We start from the raw sequence: 21,514 nt of genomic DNA on the forward strand, positions 1-21,514 counted from the left end.
TCAGAATTAATAGTTTTTAGCACAATTTCATATATTAAAAAATTGACTGGCATGCTTTATTGAAATCAACTAATTAATTAATCCTAAATTAAATTATTTCAGTTTAAAAGCAAAAAAATCATAAAACTAGCAAGTAAAATAATATTAAAAATGTATTTTTTTGTTTAAATTTGTTTCAATATAAATTTACAATTCACACTTCACTCTGTACCTTACTAGACAGAGGACGAACTAACCGGTCACTGTTCACAAATCAGAAAAAGATGAACCAAAGACAAGAACACGTGTTTTATTACAGCAATAAAACACGTGTTCTGTGGCTACCCCACAACAGGCCAACCCATAATAAAATTTTAAGACAAAGTGTTCCCAGGGTCGATGGTGTAAGATTACATATCTTAATCAATTTTATGATTATAATTTGTGGAATTTTTTAATCGATCCTGGGGGGGGAAGTGCCTGCCCCTGCGGAAGCCCATGACTGTGGGATTGCATTTTATCGATGTATGAAAGTTTTGAGAGGGCATAACGCATCAGCACACATTTTAATTGGTCCAATGCAATTAATTGCAGGATAACTTTGAATACTTCTGCATAGAATAGGGGAACAATCTGTTTTATCATTGATTAGAAAACAACAATGAAGGAGAGTGCTATATTTGGTTGGTATATTTGAAATACTCAAACATGAAAATATGTGAACCGTCATTTATAAGACATGTGAGAATAGGAAGGAATAAGTGTGAGTAGAAACACTTTGATTAATGGTAAACGAATAATTATCATTTGTGATATGTGTGTCCTATAAGTTGTTGGGTAGAGCGAATAGCACGATCCTATAAATTCTAAACACGAATAATTGAATTTATGATGGCATAATTAAAAAAAAAACTTATGAGAGAGAAAGTATTGCAGGAATAAATATGGTTTGATGGAGCAGCAAATCATCTCGTAAAATTTGTTGCACATGTGTATTTCTCTGGTTTGTGTATATTTTGCTCTGTTTTCCAAGAATTTTGTTTTGTTTACTGAGACTCAGTATACATAACATCCAATCATTATCGGAATTATCCACACTTTCGGGAATCCTAAATTCATTAGTTTTTTTGTTTTTTTTTTGTATCAGCGGTTTTTCTGTCTTATCAATCTCACATACTCTGGTATTTTGTTATAGATCAACAACGTCTTATAATACACAGAATATTCATTTTTATTCAGGAATAGATATTTTTTACTGTCAGTTGTTTCTGTAGACTAGAATAAAAATGTCTCTGTACCTTTAAAAAATTTTGCAACCTCAACAGATGCTATACTTCACAAGCAAAAGAAAAAACAATTAGCATTTTTCTCCTAACATCCACTTTCAAATTTTCAGTTCCAGAAAGCATGTGTAACAGCTGTTTGTAATAAAGCCATCAAATGCACTCTGCACTTATCGTTGACCCAGCAATAAACACTTTCTCGGATTTTATGTTCATTTTGTTTGATTGTTCGAATTGTTGATTCATTTAAATTCAAAGCCCCTGCAAAAACTCCTGGTTTTTCTCCATTTTTCAACCGATCCAAGATTTTGAATATTTTTCTTTCAGAGAAATTAATTTTGTTTTCAATGTTGGTTTTTCCCTTTCATTGCAGCTTGTGGCCATTACTATAAAAAATTTTTACACAAAAAAGCAAGCATTACATATTGTATGTAACTCACCAGAAATTAAAGTGCTCAGCTTGAGATGAACACACTTATGATTTTTAATGCACTTTCCTGGCAGAAACGAGGACAATTTTCAACAATAAACGTTTTATACGGTAAACAATTGAGGTACACGTGTGCTAAATGGTATTTCCCCTAATATAAATTCACTACTTATAATTACATGCAGGATACAGACACAAATTTAATGAAGATAAAATTTGATTTTTAAGTCACGCAGTGAAAAACATATTAAAAGATAAAGGGTTACTACAATTTGTAGACCGTGTTTTTATTGGAACTGTGTTGTATAAGTACCACATTCAACAAGGGTTGCTACAATTTTAGACTGCGTTATATCGAAACCACGTTATACGAGGGTTACCTGTATTTAGAAATTTATGTATGTACATTTAATCATACAAATACAACATTTATTTTACAATTGATATTCTATCTTTTTCAATTTAGCTACTTGAATACAAATTCTACCCTACAGTTCTTCTTTATGAACTGGTCAATAACATTGTCATAAAAAGTTGGTTGTAACTTAATTTTCCCAAGCAACACGCACACTTGTAAAGGCTGGCTGAAGCTCACTCGCTTGAGCTACTTTGACTGCGTATGGCCCGTGTTTAAGCAACAGGGTGAGATGACGTGGAGGAAGTGGAAATGGCTATGCGCGCACATGAAATCACAGTGCTGAAGCAAGGACCTGGATGCTCTCACAACCGAGCAAGCCAAGGTAGCTTGACTAGCGTCGGCCTTCGATACACAATGCAAAGCTCAGTTATTGCTGCGCAAGCTTAAAATGTCTTCTGGCTACAATAATAAAAGCCTCAATGGAATGCTTATAAATGCATGCATTTATTAACAAATAAATATTACTTCTTTCTCAATTAATGAACTTGTGCAGCAAGCATGAAGAATTCGCCACTGGTCCCTACATTTCATGATAATGATAGTACAGTGTGTTTCGAATTAAAGTACCCCTATTCAGAGCAGGCTGCAGAAGAATCAATAGATGAAATACCCTCAAACTTAATGGGTATCCTAACCACATCATGAGGAATAGATGTTGACAAAAAATAAATTAGTTCAGAAATTCAACTTATGAAACTTTCATAGTTTCTGCAAACATTCGGCTTTGAAATAATGTTGGATCTAGTATCCACTTTGTCTATGTAATTTTTCATTGCTGAAATGAAGCCCTATGGCTCTTTCTTTTAATAATTATTTTTACACATCAATCAAGAGTTCACTTGCAAAAAATACATTTCTCTGACATTCCAATCTGCTTAGTACTGAATGAGAGTTTTGCTCTCAAGGTTTTTGCCTGGTCTCTGAAGAGAACTAACCAGTTCGAAAATGCTGCCATGCTAGAGAAACCTTAAAAAAATGCACTAATAAAAGGCAAATATATGATGGAAATTTGGGCAGCAACCATGTTTTTTAAGTAGTGCAAGCTAATTCAACTTGGGAATGCTGGCGATTGTATTCTCAGAAACTTTCAAGTCAACTTACATTTTTTCATAGTTTCTACAAACATTTGACTTTTGAAATAATGTTGGATCTAGTACCCACTTTGTAGAGTTTGTTCAGAAATGACTGATAGGGGAAATATGGTGCTGTGAGTAAGAGAAAATCATATTAATGTGAACTGGATGGTATGTGATTGTGAAATGATTCAGAGTATAGCCAGTGGCAGACAAAGTTATTCAGTGATGTTTATTTCACTCATTTCATAAAATAATGTGATACAGAAAAACAAGGAGATCTGAATGATCAATGGAGGCAACATTGAATGTGTTGGCCTTTGTGCAGCACCAATAGCTGAGACCATCGTACAGCATTGTCTCCAGCTGAATTCAACTGATTTGTTGAAAGGTTTCGCACATAATGTGCAATTTTGTCTTTCAAATCTGCCAGGTAAAGAACTTCACTCTGATACACCACTCTGGTGAACACGGGCCATTTCATAGAAAATGAGAAACTGATTTCTCTATCCTCTGTGAAATCTTAATGCAATAATTATTGAACTTCATGTCCTGTGTGAGGAGTTGCTCCATCTTGCATCAATACTGCTATGTTTAGGCACCCTCTGTGCTGCTGGATGACAAAATCCCTCAACATCTCCTGATAATGCACAGCCATGACCATGCAAGTCACAGGTCCAGTTCATTGAATTTCTTCAAAGGTAAATCCTATCCATACTTGGCACATTATTGTTGAACTTCACATCCTCTGTGAGGAGTTGCCCCATCTTGCTTGTTGAAATGCACTGGGATTCTCTGTAGCCTGTGTTTTCTGTTTCACAAACATAAAAATGCACTTAATCATTCCATAGGATGTTCCAAGGCTAATCCTTGTCCACCTCCACTGCATGCCAGAAATGTCAATGTAAACATTTCTCCTACATGGCATCCCTTCCCTCCCATCACAATGCTGGTAAGTTCTCTATATCATTGTATATGGCAAATCTGATTGTCTTTCTATGGCATGTGCACTGTATGAACCTAGAGCATTCTAATTTGACTGCTCAACAACTGCAGTTGCAACATCTTCAGTCAATTATGGAGATTCATAATAAATTTAGTTTAATCCTTTATCCAAGGGTGAGCAAACAAAGTTTGCGCCTGCAAGTGTCTTCAGGACTGGGGTAAGGTAGTACAACACCAGGCAACTCGTTACAAAGGTGAAGCAAGCTAACATCACTCCTATCTCACTCAGTATCTCCCATAATGCAAAACACATCTCCTTGTGGATATGTATAATGTTATGCATTAAGGGAAGGGCTACTACCCAGACTAGTTTCGACCTTTATTGAGGTCTCTTCAGTGGGAGCCAGGCCCAAGTGGAGATATGGGCGTAGCCATCAGGGGGCTGAGCCCCCCCCCCTAGTGTGTGTGTGTGTGTGTGTGTGTGTGTGTGTGTGTGTGTGTGTGTGTGTGTGTGTGTGTGTGTGTGTGTGTGTGTGTGTGTGTGTGTATATATATATATATGAGGGTGGTCTGAAAAGTTCTCAGCCTATCAATGAAAAAACGAATTTATAATTTCAAAAAAAAAAATTTTTTTTTTTCAATATAATCTCCCGTAAGACATACATTTATTACAGCGATGCTCCAGCACCATTATCCCATCCTTATAGTGGTTCTCAGTAAGATCTACAAAATACCCCTCTATAGCTGCAGTCAGCTCTCAATTCAAATTAAAATGCTGACCAGCGAGGAAGAGTTTTAGTTTTGGAAAGAGATAGAAGTCAAAGGGAGCCAAATCTGGTGAATAGGATAGATGTTCCAACAATTCATAGTGCAGATCCTTTAATTTTCCCATTGCCAAAACACCTTTGTGGGCAGGTGCATTGTCCTGATGAAAGATGATTTTTTTCTTCTGCAAACTGGGTCTTTTCTCACAAATTTTTTCCTCTAGTCTGGTTAAAAGATCAAAATAATATTCCCCGGTTATTGTTTAACCCTTTTCTAGATAATTAATAAAAAAAATGCCTTTAGCATCCCAAAACACTGATGCCATGACCTTTCCTGCTGATGGAACTAACTTTGTCTTCTTTGTTGCTGAACAACCAGCTTCTGTCTACTGTTTTGACTGCTGTTTGGATTCTGGTGTGTAATGGTGAATCCATAGTAATAAATCGATGCACAAAATCAGTTTTATTCTTGTTAAAACGCTCCAAGCACTGTTCAGAAATTTTTGGCAAAATAATGCAACCATATTTGTTAAGGTTGGGAGAATTCTTCAAAGCCATTGCTGACTCAAAAAATAATCTTACAGATCTATGACGACTCCTAAATAGCACATTCGTTTTCCTCCATCTAATCCTGTGTGAAGGAGTGTCTAAAGCGTGGTTTGCAGTCCCGACTTGCCATAGTAATAGTAGCGAATGTATCTTTCGTGTTCTTTGAATGATAAATGCATGTAAACACAAGAAAGATATTTAATTAATCAGATATTTCGGTCTGGAAATAGTAGACCATCCTTAGTGATATTACAAGAACAGTTATAAAAAATACAAGCTAGAATATTAACAATAGATCGTTTAAAATAGAACAAGCTGTGTGATGTTATATCTGTTTACTATTTACCATTTCTTGACACATTAGTCACCCGCCTTTCAGATGGATCACTATCTTTTTCTATTTATAGAAAGCCTACATAAACAATCGCATCATCATCCAGTCCAACAGTACGGCATTTTAAAAACACTCACACACAGAGCCAGAGCCATTTGTTCTAACGATACAGCTCTGACCAGTGAACTCCAATACCTGCGCCATATGTTCTTAGCCAATGACTACAATCCCTACAAAATAGATAAAATACTACATATGCCCATTACTCTGCCCTCCCCTAATACACAAGAATACATCATGACCATTTCTATTCCCTATATCAGAGGTACATCGGAAAAGATAGCCAAAGTATTGTTGAAACATGGCCTTTGCACCACTTTCAAACCTCATGTCAAGCTGGCAACTGTGATCCGCTCGCCTAAGGATAAACTTCACTCTTTAGCACACCCAGGAGTGTATGAAGTTCTTTGTGACTGTGACTTGGCCTATTATGAGCAAACAGGAAGATCAGTGAACATCTGCCTGGAAGAACATGAAAGATACATTTGCTACTATTACTATGGCAAGTTGGGACTGGCAGACCACGCTTTGGACACTCCTTCACACAGGATTAGATGGAGGAAAACGAATGTGCTATTTAGGAGTCGTCATTGATATGAAAGATTATTTTTTGAGTCAGCAATGGCTTTGAAGAATTCTCCCAACCTTAACAAATATAGTTGCATTAATTTGCCAAAAATTTGGAAGACGGTTATCCTAAGAAGAACTCCTGGATAGTGTTTTTTTTTTCGTTAGAGGGCTCCAAAAAATAGGACTTTAGATCTTTTGTCTTTTGCAATTATATTGTTTCACTCACTCACTGTTGTGTATACAAGTGTGTTGTGCTCTGATGATGCTGAGTTGAAAATCAGCGAAATATAAGCGTTAATAAAACATTTTTGTGATAAAAGTGTTGTTAATACCGTAAAAAATAAGTCATGAATAACCATCAACACCTAAGCTTATCTGTTAGGATATTAACATAATATTAAATGTTTTGGCTCTCTGCTGAGAGACTCATGTGAATGGATAACTTATGGATTCTTTTAAATGTTTTCTTCTAAATGCAGCATGATGAAAATATCCCAGTCTACTGAATGGCTGGTAGTTAGGTATGGTGGACCAGACCAGATCTTTTCTTTCTTTTATTATCATTATTATTATAAGCTACTCCGTGGAGTCTTTAGTCTCATCAGGGGAGACCCTGAACATCATGCCAAATACTATCCGACATTTGCACAGTATCTATCATCCTTTGCTTTGAACTCATTCACAGTCATGGCACCTACAACAAACTCGGACAGCCTATTCCACTCATTCAGCACTCCCACCAACAGACCTGTTCTGAAAAATTTCCTCTGTATTAATCTTATAAAAACCCCTTCAGTACTTTGTATGTCTCAATCATATCACCCCTTTTCCACCTCTTAACCAATTTCTGTAACCTGCAGATCTTAAATTTCTCGTAAGGTTCATTCCATAGACTTCTACAATCTTGGTCACTTGCCTCTGGATCATCTCCACCTCTTAATCATCACTGAGAAACCCAGTTGACAGATCTGCATGCAGCGGTCAAGATGGGTTCTTATCAAGACTCGATAAAGAAGAATAATAACCTGCTTGTCTCTGTTTGTCAAAGTATTCTTCAGTAACCAAGTAATCTGATGAGCTACTTTAGCCACTTTTGATATGTGCCCTCTAAACTTTAACTTCTTACCCACTAACAGTCTCAAATCTCTGGCTAAGTAAATTTTATGTAGTACAGTTCCATCAGTGTGGTATACAACTGGTAATCTTTTCACCCCCAAACTGCATACACTTACACTTTGCCACATTAAACTGATATCCATTCTCTTTTGCCCATACATCGCCAGTCTATTCAAATCATCCTGCAAAATTTTAACATCATCTGTATTAACTATTGCTCTACCCAATTTTGTATCATCGACAAACAACTAACCATTTCATCTCAGATCTTTTCCTATATCATTAATGTACAAATTAAACAGTAGCAGCCTTATAACAGAGCCCTGTGGCAAGCTACTAGTCACAGACCTTCTTCTGGACTCTACTCCTGAATAAACTACTCTCTGATACCTCATGTAGAATTCCATGTAGTATCCTGTCAAATGCTTTTGCAAAGTCCTTCGGTATTACTGTAAACCCATTACATTTATCCAATTCAGTTGTCACCGTATTATAAAACGTGAGCGACTTGGCATGACCTACCTTCACAAAACCATGCTGTCTCATCCCCATACAGTATTCCATTTCCATCTATCCATTCCTGTAATTTGCTCTTGACCAGCTTCTCCAGTCAGTACCTTGACAACAACTCCTGATATGCTGATTGGCCGATAATTTACTACATCAGTCTTGGAACCTCCTTTATGCAATGAAAACATTTTCTCCTCTTTCCACTCCCTTGGGACTAACCCAGAGCTGAGACTTGCATTAAACAATGTGGTCAAGGTCACTGACAATTCCCTACCACCTTCACATAAAACTCGAGCTGGTATACCATCTAATCTCATAACTATATTCACATCAGGTTCTGTAATATGCTGTGCACCTCCATTTCATTTACCTCAGTTTCCACATCAGTCTTTGCCTCTCTCATTACTGCAATATCTCCACCTGGATGATATATTCTTACAAAGTGTTCACTTAGTAATTCTACTATTTGGACTGTTTCAGTTACCTCCCTACCATCGGCATTCATTAAAATAATTCTGCCATAAACATTCTTCATTTTACTTGTAACGTATTGAAAGAACTGTTTGGGATTATCTTTGGCCTGCACAGCTAATTTCCTTTCATACTCTGCTTTTGTCTTTCTTACCACACTGGTTACCCTTCTGGCCTGTACTTTGTATTACTCATTGTATCTGCTGGCACCTTTCTCATTTAATTCCCTCTGTAATTTTTTTATTTTTTTGTGGCTCCAGCTTAATGATGAATATTCATCCATTTAGCTATTTAGCTTTCACTTGATTTACTCTCCAGTTATACAGCCTGCCAGTATAACTGGAGAGTAAAGCCCTTGTTTCACATGCCGTGGCACTGATTTAAGCAATCTCCTAAGCTTCTCATACTTGCCAGTCTTGTAATTCCACACATTTAGCCTCCCAGGTCAAGACTATATGATTACTCTCACCATTTGGCAGCAACATGGTCATATTTGGTTATAGACAAATTCCCAGATCCAATTACTAGGTAGAGCACTCTCATATCCACTAGTATATTTCATCACATCCTGTCTCAGGTAATTATTCCTTAGTAACTACATAAATCCCATTTCCTTTCTCCCATGTTATTCTCTTCTCCTTTCAGCCTATGTTCTCATAGTTGAAATCCCCCATAATAATTACCCATCCTCAACTCATTGAGCTTATTTGTTGATGCATGCTATCCTCATCATCGTTCATTATACTCAACATCTCCAACATGGTTTTGCTTTCTCACTTCAAATCCTTGACTTTTCTGCCATACTCTTTATGCTCATGTAGTAGGCCAAACTGCATGAGCATGATATTCTATAAATTCCTGGGTGTTTATAAAACAAAGTGCTGTTCTTAGAAGATTGAGAGGTTTGCAAACCATTTGAATTGGCTCGAAAATCATTTGATCTTATGATCTTTGAAAAGAACTGCAATTTTAATGGATAGATTGCTAACATGAAATGTTAATTAAATCTCTGTATACTGCTTATTTGTTGATGCATGCTTCTGATTATGTAGAGGGAAATGGTTTGAAAATAAAATCTTATGAACTTTTTTTGGAATAACCATTAAGAAGAAACAAATCTGAGATGGCCTGGAGTTCTGTCTTAAATTGATCTTCATTTTTTAAAGTGAAACATGTGTCCAATTCTTGAGGGTGTGGATGATGAATGGACCAAGCATGAATCCTTTCTTTTTTTTGGGTGGTGGTGGGGGGAGTGAAGCAGGCCTCTCAGATCACACTCTTTAACACCCTATACTAAATTGATTGGAAAAGTACCTATTCTTTACATCATACAAAAACCTGGTAAGAACGTATTTGAAGAAGCCTGTGAAATTTTGATCAACTGTCTTAATCTTAGCAATAATGGTGGCATAAAAATCTCAAGAATTTGGATGGCACACATTCAGCCCCCTTAAGTTTTAAGTTTTCTAGCAAACTCTAACTTTAGGACTCTAAGCAATAATTTCAGCTCTTATTGGTCACCATCTAACTGTTTTGTTCTAATTTATGTGTGTAGTTATGTGAGGCTGAATTTATTTTTTGTAACCAAATAGTTAATAATAATAACAGGACTCTAATTTTGGTGTAGTAAGTTTTTTTTTTCACCAGAGGTCAATCCAGTAGTTTTAATGGTTGACCAAATTAATGTAACTTTGGCATACCATGTAGATTGTAGTGTAGCTTGTTTCTGTCTATATTCCAGATGATGACCTTGATATGAAACTCGAAATGTTGAGTGATTATATTGGTTTATATTAAACTGAAGTTTTTACTTTAACACGATAGTTGTTTCCATAATTTGTATAATGAAGATGGAGTAGGCTTACGATATACCTTCAGAGTGACACTGTTGTCAAATTTCTTTATGATGAGGACATTAGTAATGGCAGTTTACTATCCTTTTCTAGTTCTAATGTAAAATTAATTGTGAGTTTAAAATAATTGAGAGAATGAAGAAATAATTGTTGAATTTGGAGGTCGTATTTCCAAATAATGAAGACAACAACCAGCTTGGTTGGTCGAGTGGTTAGTGTACTCCCTCTCCAACCAAAAGTCTGACGGGTTCGAATCCTGCCATGATATGGATGTTTGTGATTGTCTTTAGGTAGGAGATGAAGTTCATCGCCCAGTTTGAGACCTGCCTCACTTATTGGAGGCCTGAAGTGGCTTGAAATAGTTCCTTGTTTGGTCTGTAGAACAGGATTTTCAGACTATGTAAAAAATAAATTTATTTTAAAAAAAATGATATAGAAAAAAAAAATTCTTAGCCCATCCACTCTTATAATTATTAAATTTCTATAGTACATAGGTATTTAATAATTACAAAAATGCACTATAGATTTGCATATAATTTTTCATGGTTAGGAACAATATAAATATAATAATAAATCTCCAGATGGCTGGTTTTAAAGTAATTTGAGCCAGGAAACATTTTTAAAATTCTCCATAAAGGGATCATTTGGATGGAGGAGATAAGAGAGGTACCCATTGCTAGCTATTTATTAAAAAAAAAAAAAAAACATTATTCCACTGAAAGAAATTGGATTGTAGGCAGTGTTCAGTTTGCTGATGTCCACTGGAAAGAGACCTCTGGTAAGGTCTAAAACATCATTCTATCAGATTATTAGTAAGGAGAAATAGATATTATGTCAAGACTTATAAAGGATGTCAGAAGATGATAATGTCTATATTAGGCAGTCTCTGGATGAAATGAACTGAATTCCGTTTTGAAAAATTTTATTTGAAATCAAACCTCTCTCCATAATCATAATGTCCAGTACAGCAATTTTATTGCGATTCCATTTTGGCCATCTATCCATTAGGATTGCTGCTCTTTATAAAGATCATAACAACAGAGTGACTTTCAAGCCAGTTCAAACCATTCACAGCCTTCTCAGCTTGTCTAAGGACAGCAGTTTCTTTTATAAACACCTAGGAGTCGACAGAATACTGTGCTCATGTGGACTGGCTTACATGGGGATCAAGCTGTGCATTTGAGATGAGAAAGGAACACGTTGGAGTTGTTGAGTAAAAGGAAAGTTCTAGCTGCCCAGCATTCCTTTTTTAGAAGAAAACTTTTGCTCTAGACTTCTAGAAAAATCCATAACAGTCATCCATACACACAGGTCTCAACAGAAACCAGACTTACATTAAATGACATGTGGAAATCTGTTATTAAATCTTTTAACATCTCAGATTTCAATTTTTTCAACAATTTTCTCCATTATTTATCTGACAGCTAATACATGCCATGTGTGTTTGCATTCTTGTTTAAGCTAGAGCATTCTTGTAACAATTGTTTCAGCATTTGTACAACTCTATAATTATTATTTTTTTATGCATGCTAATTGTAAATCCTGAAAAAAAAAAAGCACCAGTATTTTGTGTGAGTGAAACTCATTGGTACTAGTTTTAATTTGACTAATAAAAAATCTTTGTTAATCCCTATTCTATCTCTTGACTTTTTTAATTATAACTATAAACTATACAAAATTAATGCATTTTAATTGTGCGCTTTCTTCATTACATCTAAAGTTAGTCTTTTGCTACTTAAGCTTTCATGTTGATTCCTAAATGAAAATGATACATCTTTTGAAGCATTCAGTGTAAATGATTTACAAATAAATATCAGGTCATCCCAAAAGTAATGTTGTTTTTAGTATTAAGTTTTTAAAGGATATAAAAGATAAGTCACTTGCTAATTTAATCAAGTATATATTCTCCATTTGAATCAGTAACACTCTTCCAACGTTGTGAAAGCTTCATAATGCCATTTCTAGAGAATTCAGGAGGTCTGGAGGCAAAGAAGTCGCATAGGCTCAGTTTCAGTGCCTCTAATTTATCATATTGTTTTTCATTAATGAAATGTTGCAAACTTCGAAATAAGTGGTAATCTGAAGGTGCAAGATCAGGAGAATATGGAGGATGTGGAAGCTCTTCATAGCCAAGTTCCTCAATCTTGGTACAGGTGACACTATGAGGGCGTGCGTTATCATGCTGAAAAACAACACCCTTTTAATTGACCAGAGAACACCTCTTTTCTTTCAGTTTTTCATTCAGTCATTCGAGTTGTTCGCAGTATACTTCAGCTGTGGCAAGAGTTCAAAATGTATAATACCAGCCACATCCCACTAAAGACTTAACAAAACCTTCTGAGGTGAAGGTCTTATTTTGGCAGAGGTTTAGCCTTCTCCCCTAAATGAACTCACTGCCTTTGGCACTTAGCATTCTTGTAAAGTATCCACTTTCCGTTGACTACACGACTCAAAAACAGAAATTGAACTTGTGAATGAGGAGCAGTGCAGATGTTGACACGCTCTCTTTGATTGTTGTTCTTCAGTTCATGAGGAACCCACTTGCCGAGCTTAGACACTATTCTAAGTTCTTGCAAATGGTGATGGATGACCTCAGCTTAGCAGTACTTATAAAGCTTTAAAAATTCATATTTAGACAAGCTGAGGCACGCTTAAACAAGTACAGTATAAAATACAACATTACTTTTAGGATGACCTGATAGTAGTTGAATCTTCTAGGTTGTGAATAATTCATAAACCACCAGAATTAATGTTAGGATTTTGTTTATTTTCCTGTCTTCTATGACTGGTCTTTGTTTATAGTTATGCATTATGCAAGAAAATTATCCATGATGACTGACAAGTATGAAATTATTGCAAATTTACCAAAATTTAAAATTTTCATTTTATATATATGTAGTAAAGAGAAGATAAATGGTACAAGCAGTGAAGAGGAGCTTGATGTCATTTCTAATAAAACATCTTCCAAGAGAAAACAAGAAAAAAAGGTTTTGGTAGGCAATATGAAATCAAATAACACAAAACTGACCATTGGCACAAGCAGTGAAGAGGAGCTAGAAATCTCTTCTAGTAAAAAGTCTTTCAAGGCTAAACAGAAAAAAGCTGTGACAGAAGATAGAGAACTAAAAAACATGAAGGTGACCAGTTTATTGTCATTTGCAGTTTGCAGCTAACAAATGTACATATTTTATTGGTCTAAATTAGAATATATATATATATATATATATATATGTCCTTACTTGGATAGGCAAAGTTTAAAGTAAATATAAGTTTAAGCATATCTTCAATGATACTTGTTATTCTAACATATTTCCAGTAAATATGTTCTTGCAAGGAAAATAGAATATTAGTTTATTACTAATTTTCCCACTGTCTTTGCCGAGTCAGTAATAGTGAAATTTGAAATCCATGACCAGTTGGTTGCTCTCCCTCCCTCCCTTCAAGGAGTCATGCATTTTGAATTCAAATGTTACATGTTTGGGAAAATCTTCTGGTAGTAAATGAATTTTGCTACTAGTGCATGACTACCCTTGTTTATTTGGAGTCCAGAAGTTTCTTGAAAAAGTGCATGTTTGGTCTCTAGAGTAGTTTCAAGATTATCTAATACTTATCCTACTTGGAGTGCTAGTATACTATAGGTTTACCTTGTGTGTATGGGGGATTCACATTAAAAATAAATAAATATTGAAGAAACAAAATATTTTGGAATGATTAATTCATTCCATCATCCCAATGGATACCAGTACACCTGGGTTTTAATTACATAAGGCATACTCTAACTGGTGCCATCATCAGATGATTGGTCAAGAGCAGTATTGCATGCCAAGTGGAAATGTACTATCATTATTGAACTCATTTTAATTGCATAATTACATATATATAAAACTTCTAATTAATGAAAGATACAATCTTCCAAACTTTTGATTTACTGTCATTTTGACTCAGATGGAGGGATAAGAGTTCATAGATTGATTCATAGAACTATATGTTTAATCTCTTATGCAACCAAAATTTTATTAAAGATCATTCTGAATGGAGTTGAGGCATAGATGCTGGAGGAACAAGCAGGTTTTATGAAAGATCAGATCCTTTTCCTTAGACAGATCATTGAAACATATAAAGAATTTAGACTCCTTATGATAATGTGTTTGATAGACTACTCCAAGCTTTTGACTGTGTTTGTTCAGCATATGAAATTGTGGGAGGTAATGAAAATAATGGGTTTTCAGTTTGGTTGATCACTAACTTATACAGTGAGCAGGTAGTCACAGTAAGAAGAGGTGTTGGATTAGCTGATTGGCTTCCGGTTGGCAAGGGAGTTAAAAAAGTTTGTCAGAGTTAGACAAATTATTATTATTATGTAACACCTCCAGAGAGTCCAAGGGACTCATCGAGGGAGGGCACCTACTCTACAACTCTGTCTCCACCAACTACAACGAACTGCAACTACCATCATCATCTACCGCCCACTACCACCACTAGTATTTTCACAGACAATCACAAACATCCATGTCCACAGATGTGATTCGAACCCCCAGCCTTTTGGCTGGAGAGTGGATATGCTAACCACTCGGCCAACCAGGCTGGCAATTATTGAACAAGGATGTTCAATACTTTCTTCTCGCCTGTTTAGTATCCATGCCAAGGGCATCATAAAGGACACTTGCCCCCAGTCACTCATATGTGCTCGACCTGATTTTACCTTTGCCCAGAGAGAACAAAGATGCCAACTCCGAAAACAACTTGAAGAAAAACGCCAAAATGGAGACAACAATTGGGTAATAGACTACAAACAATCCAAACTCATACAAAAACCAAGTGACGCCAGTAGCCACCAAGAACACCAGCATGCAGGCACTGCATAGGAAACGTGCAGGACCCTTGGGGTCAAATCCATGCCCAACAGAACCTTGTATATCCATTTCACCAACATCCGTGGCCTCAACTCTAACCTCACAAGCATCCACTACCACCTGCAGTCCACCAAACCCCACCTACTCTTTTTAACCGAAACTCAAATCTCACCTCCCCCCCAGCACTATTCATTTCAACCTTCCTAACTATACACTATTTAACTCTTTCGACCCAAGGGTGGCATCTGTGCATATATCCGCTCTGACATACCCTGCCAGAGAACAACTAGATTGGAATCGCCCGACTTTGACCTTCTTTGGCTGAAGATATCCCTCCCCCTCTCACTCAAATTCATCTGCTGTCTCTATTGCTCTCCTAACATCACCAATCACTCTGAGCTCTTTCATTTCCTCTCCTTAAAAGTTGATTTTCTCCAGTCCCACTCCACAAACAGTGAAATCATCCTCCTGGGTTATTTCAACGTCCATAACACCAATTGGCTTTCCTCTTCCAGTCATACAGATCCTGCAGGCAGAGATGCTGAAACATTTGCAGTCACTAATGACCTCACGCAAATTGTTCAAAAACCGACCAGAATACCAGATAACCCAAACCACTCCCCAAATACCCTAGATCTCTTCCTTACTAATGACCCCTCCAAATATGCAGTGAATGTAGCGAGTCCCCTGGGCAATTCTGACCACAACCTAGTGCTCATCTCCTCTCTCCCATGCAGCAATGCTTATACAATCACTCCCACACGAATAGTTTGGCATTATAATAGTGCCAAATGGGACAGTCTCCGAGACTACTATGCTTCATTCCCATGGTTAGACTATTGTTTCCAGTCTTCCAGTCCAGACATATTCACCGAATGCATCACCAAAGTGATCCTCGCTGGCATGAAAGCATATATTCCCCACCCTACTCAGACCTGCCACCCCCTAACTAAACCCTGGTTCTCCAAAAAATGTTCCAAGGCAGTACAAATGAAAAATCATGCATACCACAAATGGCTCAAATCAAGAACCCCATCCTCATTCAGTGCCTACATTGAAGCCCGAAACAAATGTGCAAGAAAACTATCAATACTTCCAAAACAGATTTTGAATGGGCAGGAAGTGTGTAGCCTGTCTAAACGGAAGCCGTGCCGTTTGGTCCCTTGCCAAGACAATTGGCCATAACTTTTGCCCTACACTATTCCTACATACCCAGATGATGATTCATTTGCAACATCACCCATAGAAAAAGCTAACCTCCTGGCATCACACTTTGCTTCCAATGCACACATAACTGACAATGGCAAATGCTCTCCAGTCATTCCAACTGCCCAACATACAATGCCCCCTATATCCTTTTGCCAAAAAAGACATGACAAACCTGCTGTCTAAATTAGACACAAAAAAGTCTCTTGGCCCAGACGGAATTCCTCCAATTATTCTGAAGGTCTGTGCATCTGAACTAACTCCTATCCTATGTCACCTGTACACACTCTCTTACTCCACTGGTATATATCCCAAAACCTGGAAACTGGCCTATATTCAACCCATTCCTAAAAAGGGTGACAAATCACTGCCATCTAACTACTGCTCTATCTCACTCACTTCAGTCCTATCTAAAGTAATGGAGAAATTCATCAAGCGTGGACAAGCGCTACGGAGAAATTCAGCGAATCCCAAGTAGTTGCACTTGATATCTCCAAAGCCTTTTACCGAGTCTGGCACAAAGGCTTACTAAGCAAACTCCCATCATTTGGACTGCCTCAGGACTTCTGCAGATGGATTGCCAGCTTCCTGTCCAGATGCACACTATGTGTGATGGTAGACGGCCCTATCCTCTCACCATCCAACTAATGCCGGGGGTCCCTCAAGGCTCAGTTCTCTCACCGACCCTCTTCCTTCTATATATCAATGACCTACTTCGGTTGACCTCTAACCCAATACACAGTTTTTCAGATGACAGCACACTACATTCCTCCCTTTCATTTGACAAACCCTACCCTACACAACTCACTTCAACCTACAGAACATCAACCACCACTGCCATTAATTCCATCCTCCAAGCCATCCTCCAATGGGGCTCAGACAACCTTCTCAACTTCAACACTAGTAAAACCCAGTTCTGTCTTATTTCTCACAAAAAAGAACCATTTTCCCCCAGCATTGTTTTTGATAACACTCAAATTCACAGACAAGACGAAATTTCTCTTCTCAGAATTACCTTGACATCAAGCCTCTCCTGGCATAAACACATCACAACCATTGCATCCTCAGCTTCCAAAAAACTAGGTTTTCTCTTTTGCTCAAGACTGACTCTGCTTCACCTCTAAACAGCTGTTAACATTATACAAATCACAAATCTGCTCAGCTATCGAATACTGCTCTCACATTTGGAGTTGGGCTCCTAAAAGCTCCCTCAAAATGCTTGACTCAATACAGAGGAGAGACTAATAAATGACCCATCCCTCACCAACTCGTTCCCCCCACTTTCACATAGACACTTGGTCTCTGCAATCTGTATATTCTATAAATACTTTCACGGAAATGGTTCATCTAAAATAGCATCAATAATTCTCCCACCCTGTACCAAGCCCATTGGAACACGTACAGCTGCTGCCAACATCCTTTTACAATACACCTTGAATCCCACAGAACAAGTTTCTTCTCCTCATTCATCCCTGCTACTGCAGTACTGTGAAACAGTCTTCCCCTGATGTATTTCCCAAGGAATACAATATACAGGCGTTCAAATCAAATGTAAACAAGTTTCTCCTTTCACAACCCATCACCCATATATGGTACTAACGTACTATAGGTTGATCAGCCAACCTCCTGTATATGTGCCCAACATAAAATCATGTGTGTAGTATTGGATGAGCTTAGCACAGAATTAGGATAGTTGGCAGATTAATCAGTTATCTGAGGTATGCTAGTGATACGATACTCCTTTGTAATGACAAGGAAGAACTATGTTAAAGATACCAATCTATTTTAAACCTGGTTTTAATCCATTTCCCAAGTAAGTCAAGTTTGCACCTGCAAGTATTGCAAGTCTTGGTAACCCCGCACATAGTGCAAGTCAAGGCAACTCGTGGTAAAGGTGGATAAGCTCTGATCACTATTCTTAATATTTACTCTTAATGCAAAGCACATTTCCTGGAGGAGATGTATGATGCTATGTATTAAAGGCAGGGGAGCCACTACCCAGACCAGTTTCGACCTTTATTGAGGTCTCATCAGTGGGAGCCAAGCTTAGAAATACAGAGCTTATAAGTATTTTACCAGAACAAGTTACCATAAGGTGTTTTGACCTTATTAAATAAAAAACTCAGGATGAGAGATAGATGTAGAAAGTATTTTACCTTGGGTATAATAAATGTTAAAGATGCCTAGCTATTTTAAACCTGGTTTTAATCCATTTCCCAAGTAAGCAAACAGACAAGTAAGTCAAGTTTGTGCCTGCAAGTATTGCAAGTCTGGGTGACCCCACACGTAGTGCAAGTCAAGGCAACAACTATATAAGGAAGAACTATGATAAATCCTAGCAAGACAAAGATTATGGTTCTCAAAGGAAATATAGACGGGAAGCTCCTGAGAAAGAATTGTGGAAATTGGAAATTAGCAAGTTCGAATACCTGGGATCATTAATGTGAAGAATTGCTGTTCAGAATATATCAGAAGAAGAAGAAGATTAGGAATGGCTAAAATAAGTTGGAGACCTGTCTAAAATCTGGAAGGATGGGTCTATCTCTACAGAAACAAAGTTGAGGATTCTGGAGGCAGCTACTTTTCCAACAGCAATTTATGGATGTGAAACTTGAAACTAAAAGAAGTCTGACAGGTAAAGGATAGCCATTTTTGAGATGTGTATTACTGAAGGCTGTTGAGGATATCAATATATATGATATCCTCAACATCAGAACTTTAAGGCCCCTTAAAGATATTGACAGAAGAAAGCTGAAATATTTTGGACACATTGAAAGGAAGGAAGGAGGACTTCTTCAAAGCAGTAATAGAAAGTAAAGTTCCTGGAAAAAGAGGAAACAGTAGACCTTCAATGAGATGAATGGATGGTGTGTCTGAAGTGACTGACCTTAAGCCTCTAGAAAAGCATACAACAGGACCACCTGTTAAGGACTGGTGTGGCACATCACTGAGGAATGGAGTGACCATACTGCATCTGATGATGTTCAATGAATATATGGATGAACTCAGATTAGAGTGATACAGTAGACTCTTGTCTTTGTCTAAAGCTTTGGTATTATTCCAGATGACTGAGTGATTTCAGCATAACTTGTTATATATAACAAGAGGGAGAGAATTTAGAAACTTATATTCCACAACTTTAGTGGAACATAAGCCCTCCCCCCCCCTGCAAAGGCCATTGGGTACAAATTTTGGTAACCTGACTTCCTAGCATCATTCTTCTTATCCAGCTCTTGTATAAATAATCAAGGTAAATCACCTCCAACATTAATTGAACATTGCACCACTTGCTTCCTGCAGCCTCTGCCAGAAACACATAAGAAGTTTCTTGAACAATTTGTATACTAAAAAAAGGTTTCTGGGCCTGATGATATTCTACCAGTTGTACTTTAGAAATGTGCTACTGAATTAGTACCTGTGTTTGCGTGGTTAACCGAGTGGTTATGCATTCCACAACTGCAGGACACTCCTTTCCCTACCTGGGAAAGGAGTGTCCTGCATTCGATTCTCATCACTGATGTGAGGAGCTAAGGATCTTTCTCAGACATAGCCAAGTTAGCCAGTCTTGGGCATGGACTGTAGGGTTTTCCCTCCTGCAAAGCAGGCAAACCGGTCTTAAGAACACAATGCTTCACAGACAATTACACATGGTTGAGCATGGGGGTAATGACCCCACCTCGTAGTGAGTTATGAAACCCAAAAATGGGAGGCCAAGGCCCTACATGGGGCTGTAGTTCCAATGAAGAAGAATTAGTACCTGTTCATTTTTATTCCTACATTATATTGCACTCAGCTGGTATCCACCTCACTACTTGAAAACAAATGTATATTCAGCTGATACCTTGTCTTGTCTTAAGCTTTTTTCACAAACCATTGAGGTTCTTTAGCTGTGGACTTCACAACTACAACCATCTCGAGGATAAGGTGGTTGGCCCCATTCCTCCCAGTGTGTTTGCCTTTTCTGGAGGATGAAAAACTCGAGTTTCTGAGTGATAAAAAAAAAAAAAAAAAAAAAAAAAAACGTCTCCGTATGAGACCAGCTAACTCACCTTTAGTCAAAAGAGACCAGATAAAGCTTCCTCACATCTTGGATGGGAATTGAACCCAGGTCTTTCTAACCAAAGGGCATCATATATACCAACTGAGCTACGGAGGCTGTATTCAACTGATACCTGAAAAAGGAAATGTCTTCCCTGTTGACCTATTGCTCTCATCTCAGTGCTTCATAAAGTAATGAAAAAACATCAACAGTCAACTTCTTCACCTGCAGAACTATCATCTGGTTGGTGACCAACAATATGATTCCATTAGTCAAGATCCACAACACCTATATCTGGATATATGCCATAGAAAGGTTTCCAGAATTCTCCATCTCCAAGACATTTGAGGGCTTCTATGCAAATTATCATCTTATGTATTCCCCCTCCCCCTTCTCCACCTTTAGTAATTGGATTGCCAATTTTCTGTTATGTTGTTCACTGTATATAATAGTTTAGGTTGTGCTCTCTTTTTTGGATTTTCTTGCTAATGCAGATATTTCCTCAGTACTGTTATTTCACCTACTTGCACTCATTTACTTCCATCCTATTTATAGTTTTGCTGATGAAAGCATTCTTATTCATTCCTCCTGCTCATGTGATAGCCCTTCCAGTGTTCCATTGCTTCCGTAATTATTATAAAGTAACTTCATGGCTTACACATGTAGCAAATATTGTATAGAATTTTATTTAAAAACTCCAATATATTTCATCCAACATTATGTGGACTTTGTCAGGGAGACAAACCATTAACTGCATCAAGAGATGAATCACAATAATGAGTTATAATTCATATGCATGTTAGTGTCACAGCTGAAGTACATTATATTACACTATTAGAGTTCAAAGGAACAATTGTAAAAAGTTACGTAGAATAAAGAAAAACTTTATGAACAATTAATAGTGATCACTTCCCAAAACTGGGATATTGGCATGCAGTGTGATCAGTTTAGGTTCAGATGATTTCATGGAAGTGATCACTATTGACTATTTATATTATTATTATTTTTAATCTATGCAACTTTTTACAATTGTTCCTTTGAACTCTAATAGTGTACTATCA

The 21,514-nt window shown here is 37.2% G+C and overlaps 1 protein-coding gene across 1 annotated transcript in view; it reads left to right on the forward strand.

Moving 5' to 3' along the window:
* Window positions 1-21,514, forward strand: part of LOC150109704 (uncharacterized) — a 217,264-nt gene that overhangs the window by 160,232 nt on the left and 35,518 nt on the right. Inside the window, exon 6 of the mRNA XM_090414093.1 lies at window positions 13,255-13,492. Coding sequence (XP_090270219.1) covers window positions 13,255-13,492 — 238 coding nt within the window. The remainder of the gene's footprint in view (window positions 1-13,254; window positions 13,493-21,514) is intronic.

The sequence above is a fragment of the Typopeltis vanoorti genome, chromosome 2 (genome assembly GCF_054136105.1).
Source record: "Typopeltis vanoorti isolate ZY-2024b chromosome 2, IOZ_Tvanoo_1.0, whole genome shotgun sequence".
In the NCBI taxonomy this organism is placed as follows: Eukaryota; Metazoa; Arthropoda; class Arachnida; order Uropygi; family Thelyphonidae; genus Typopeltis; species Typopeltis vanoorti.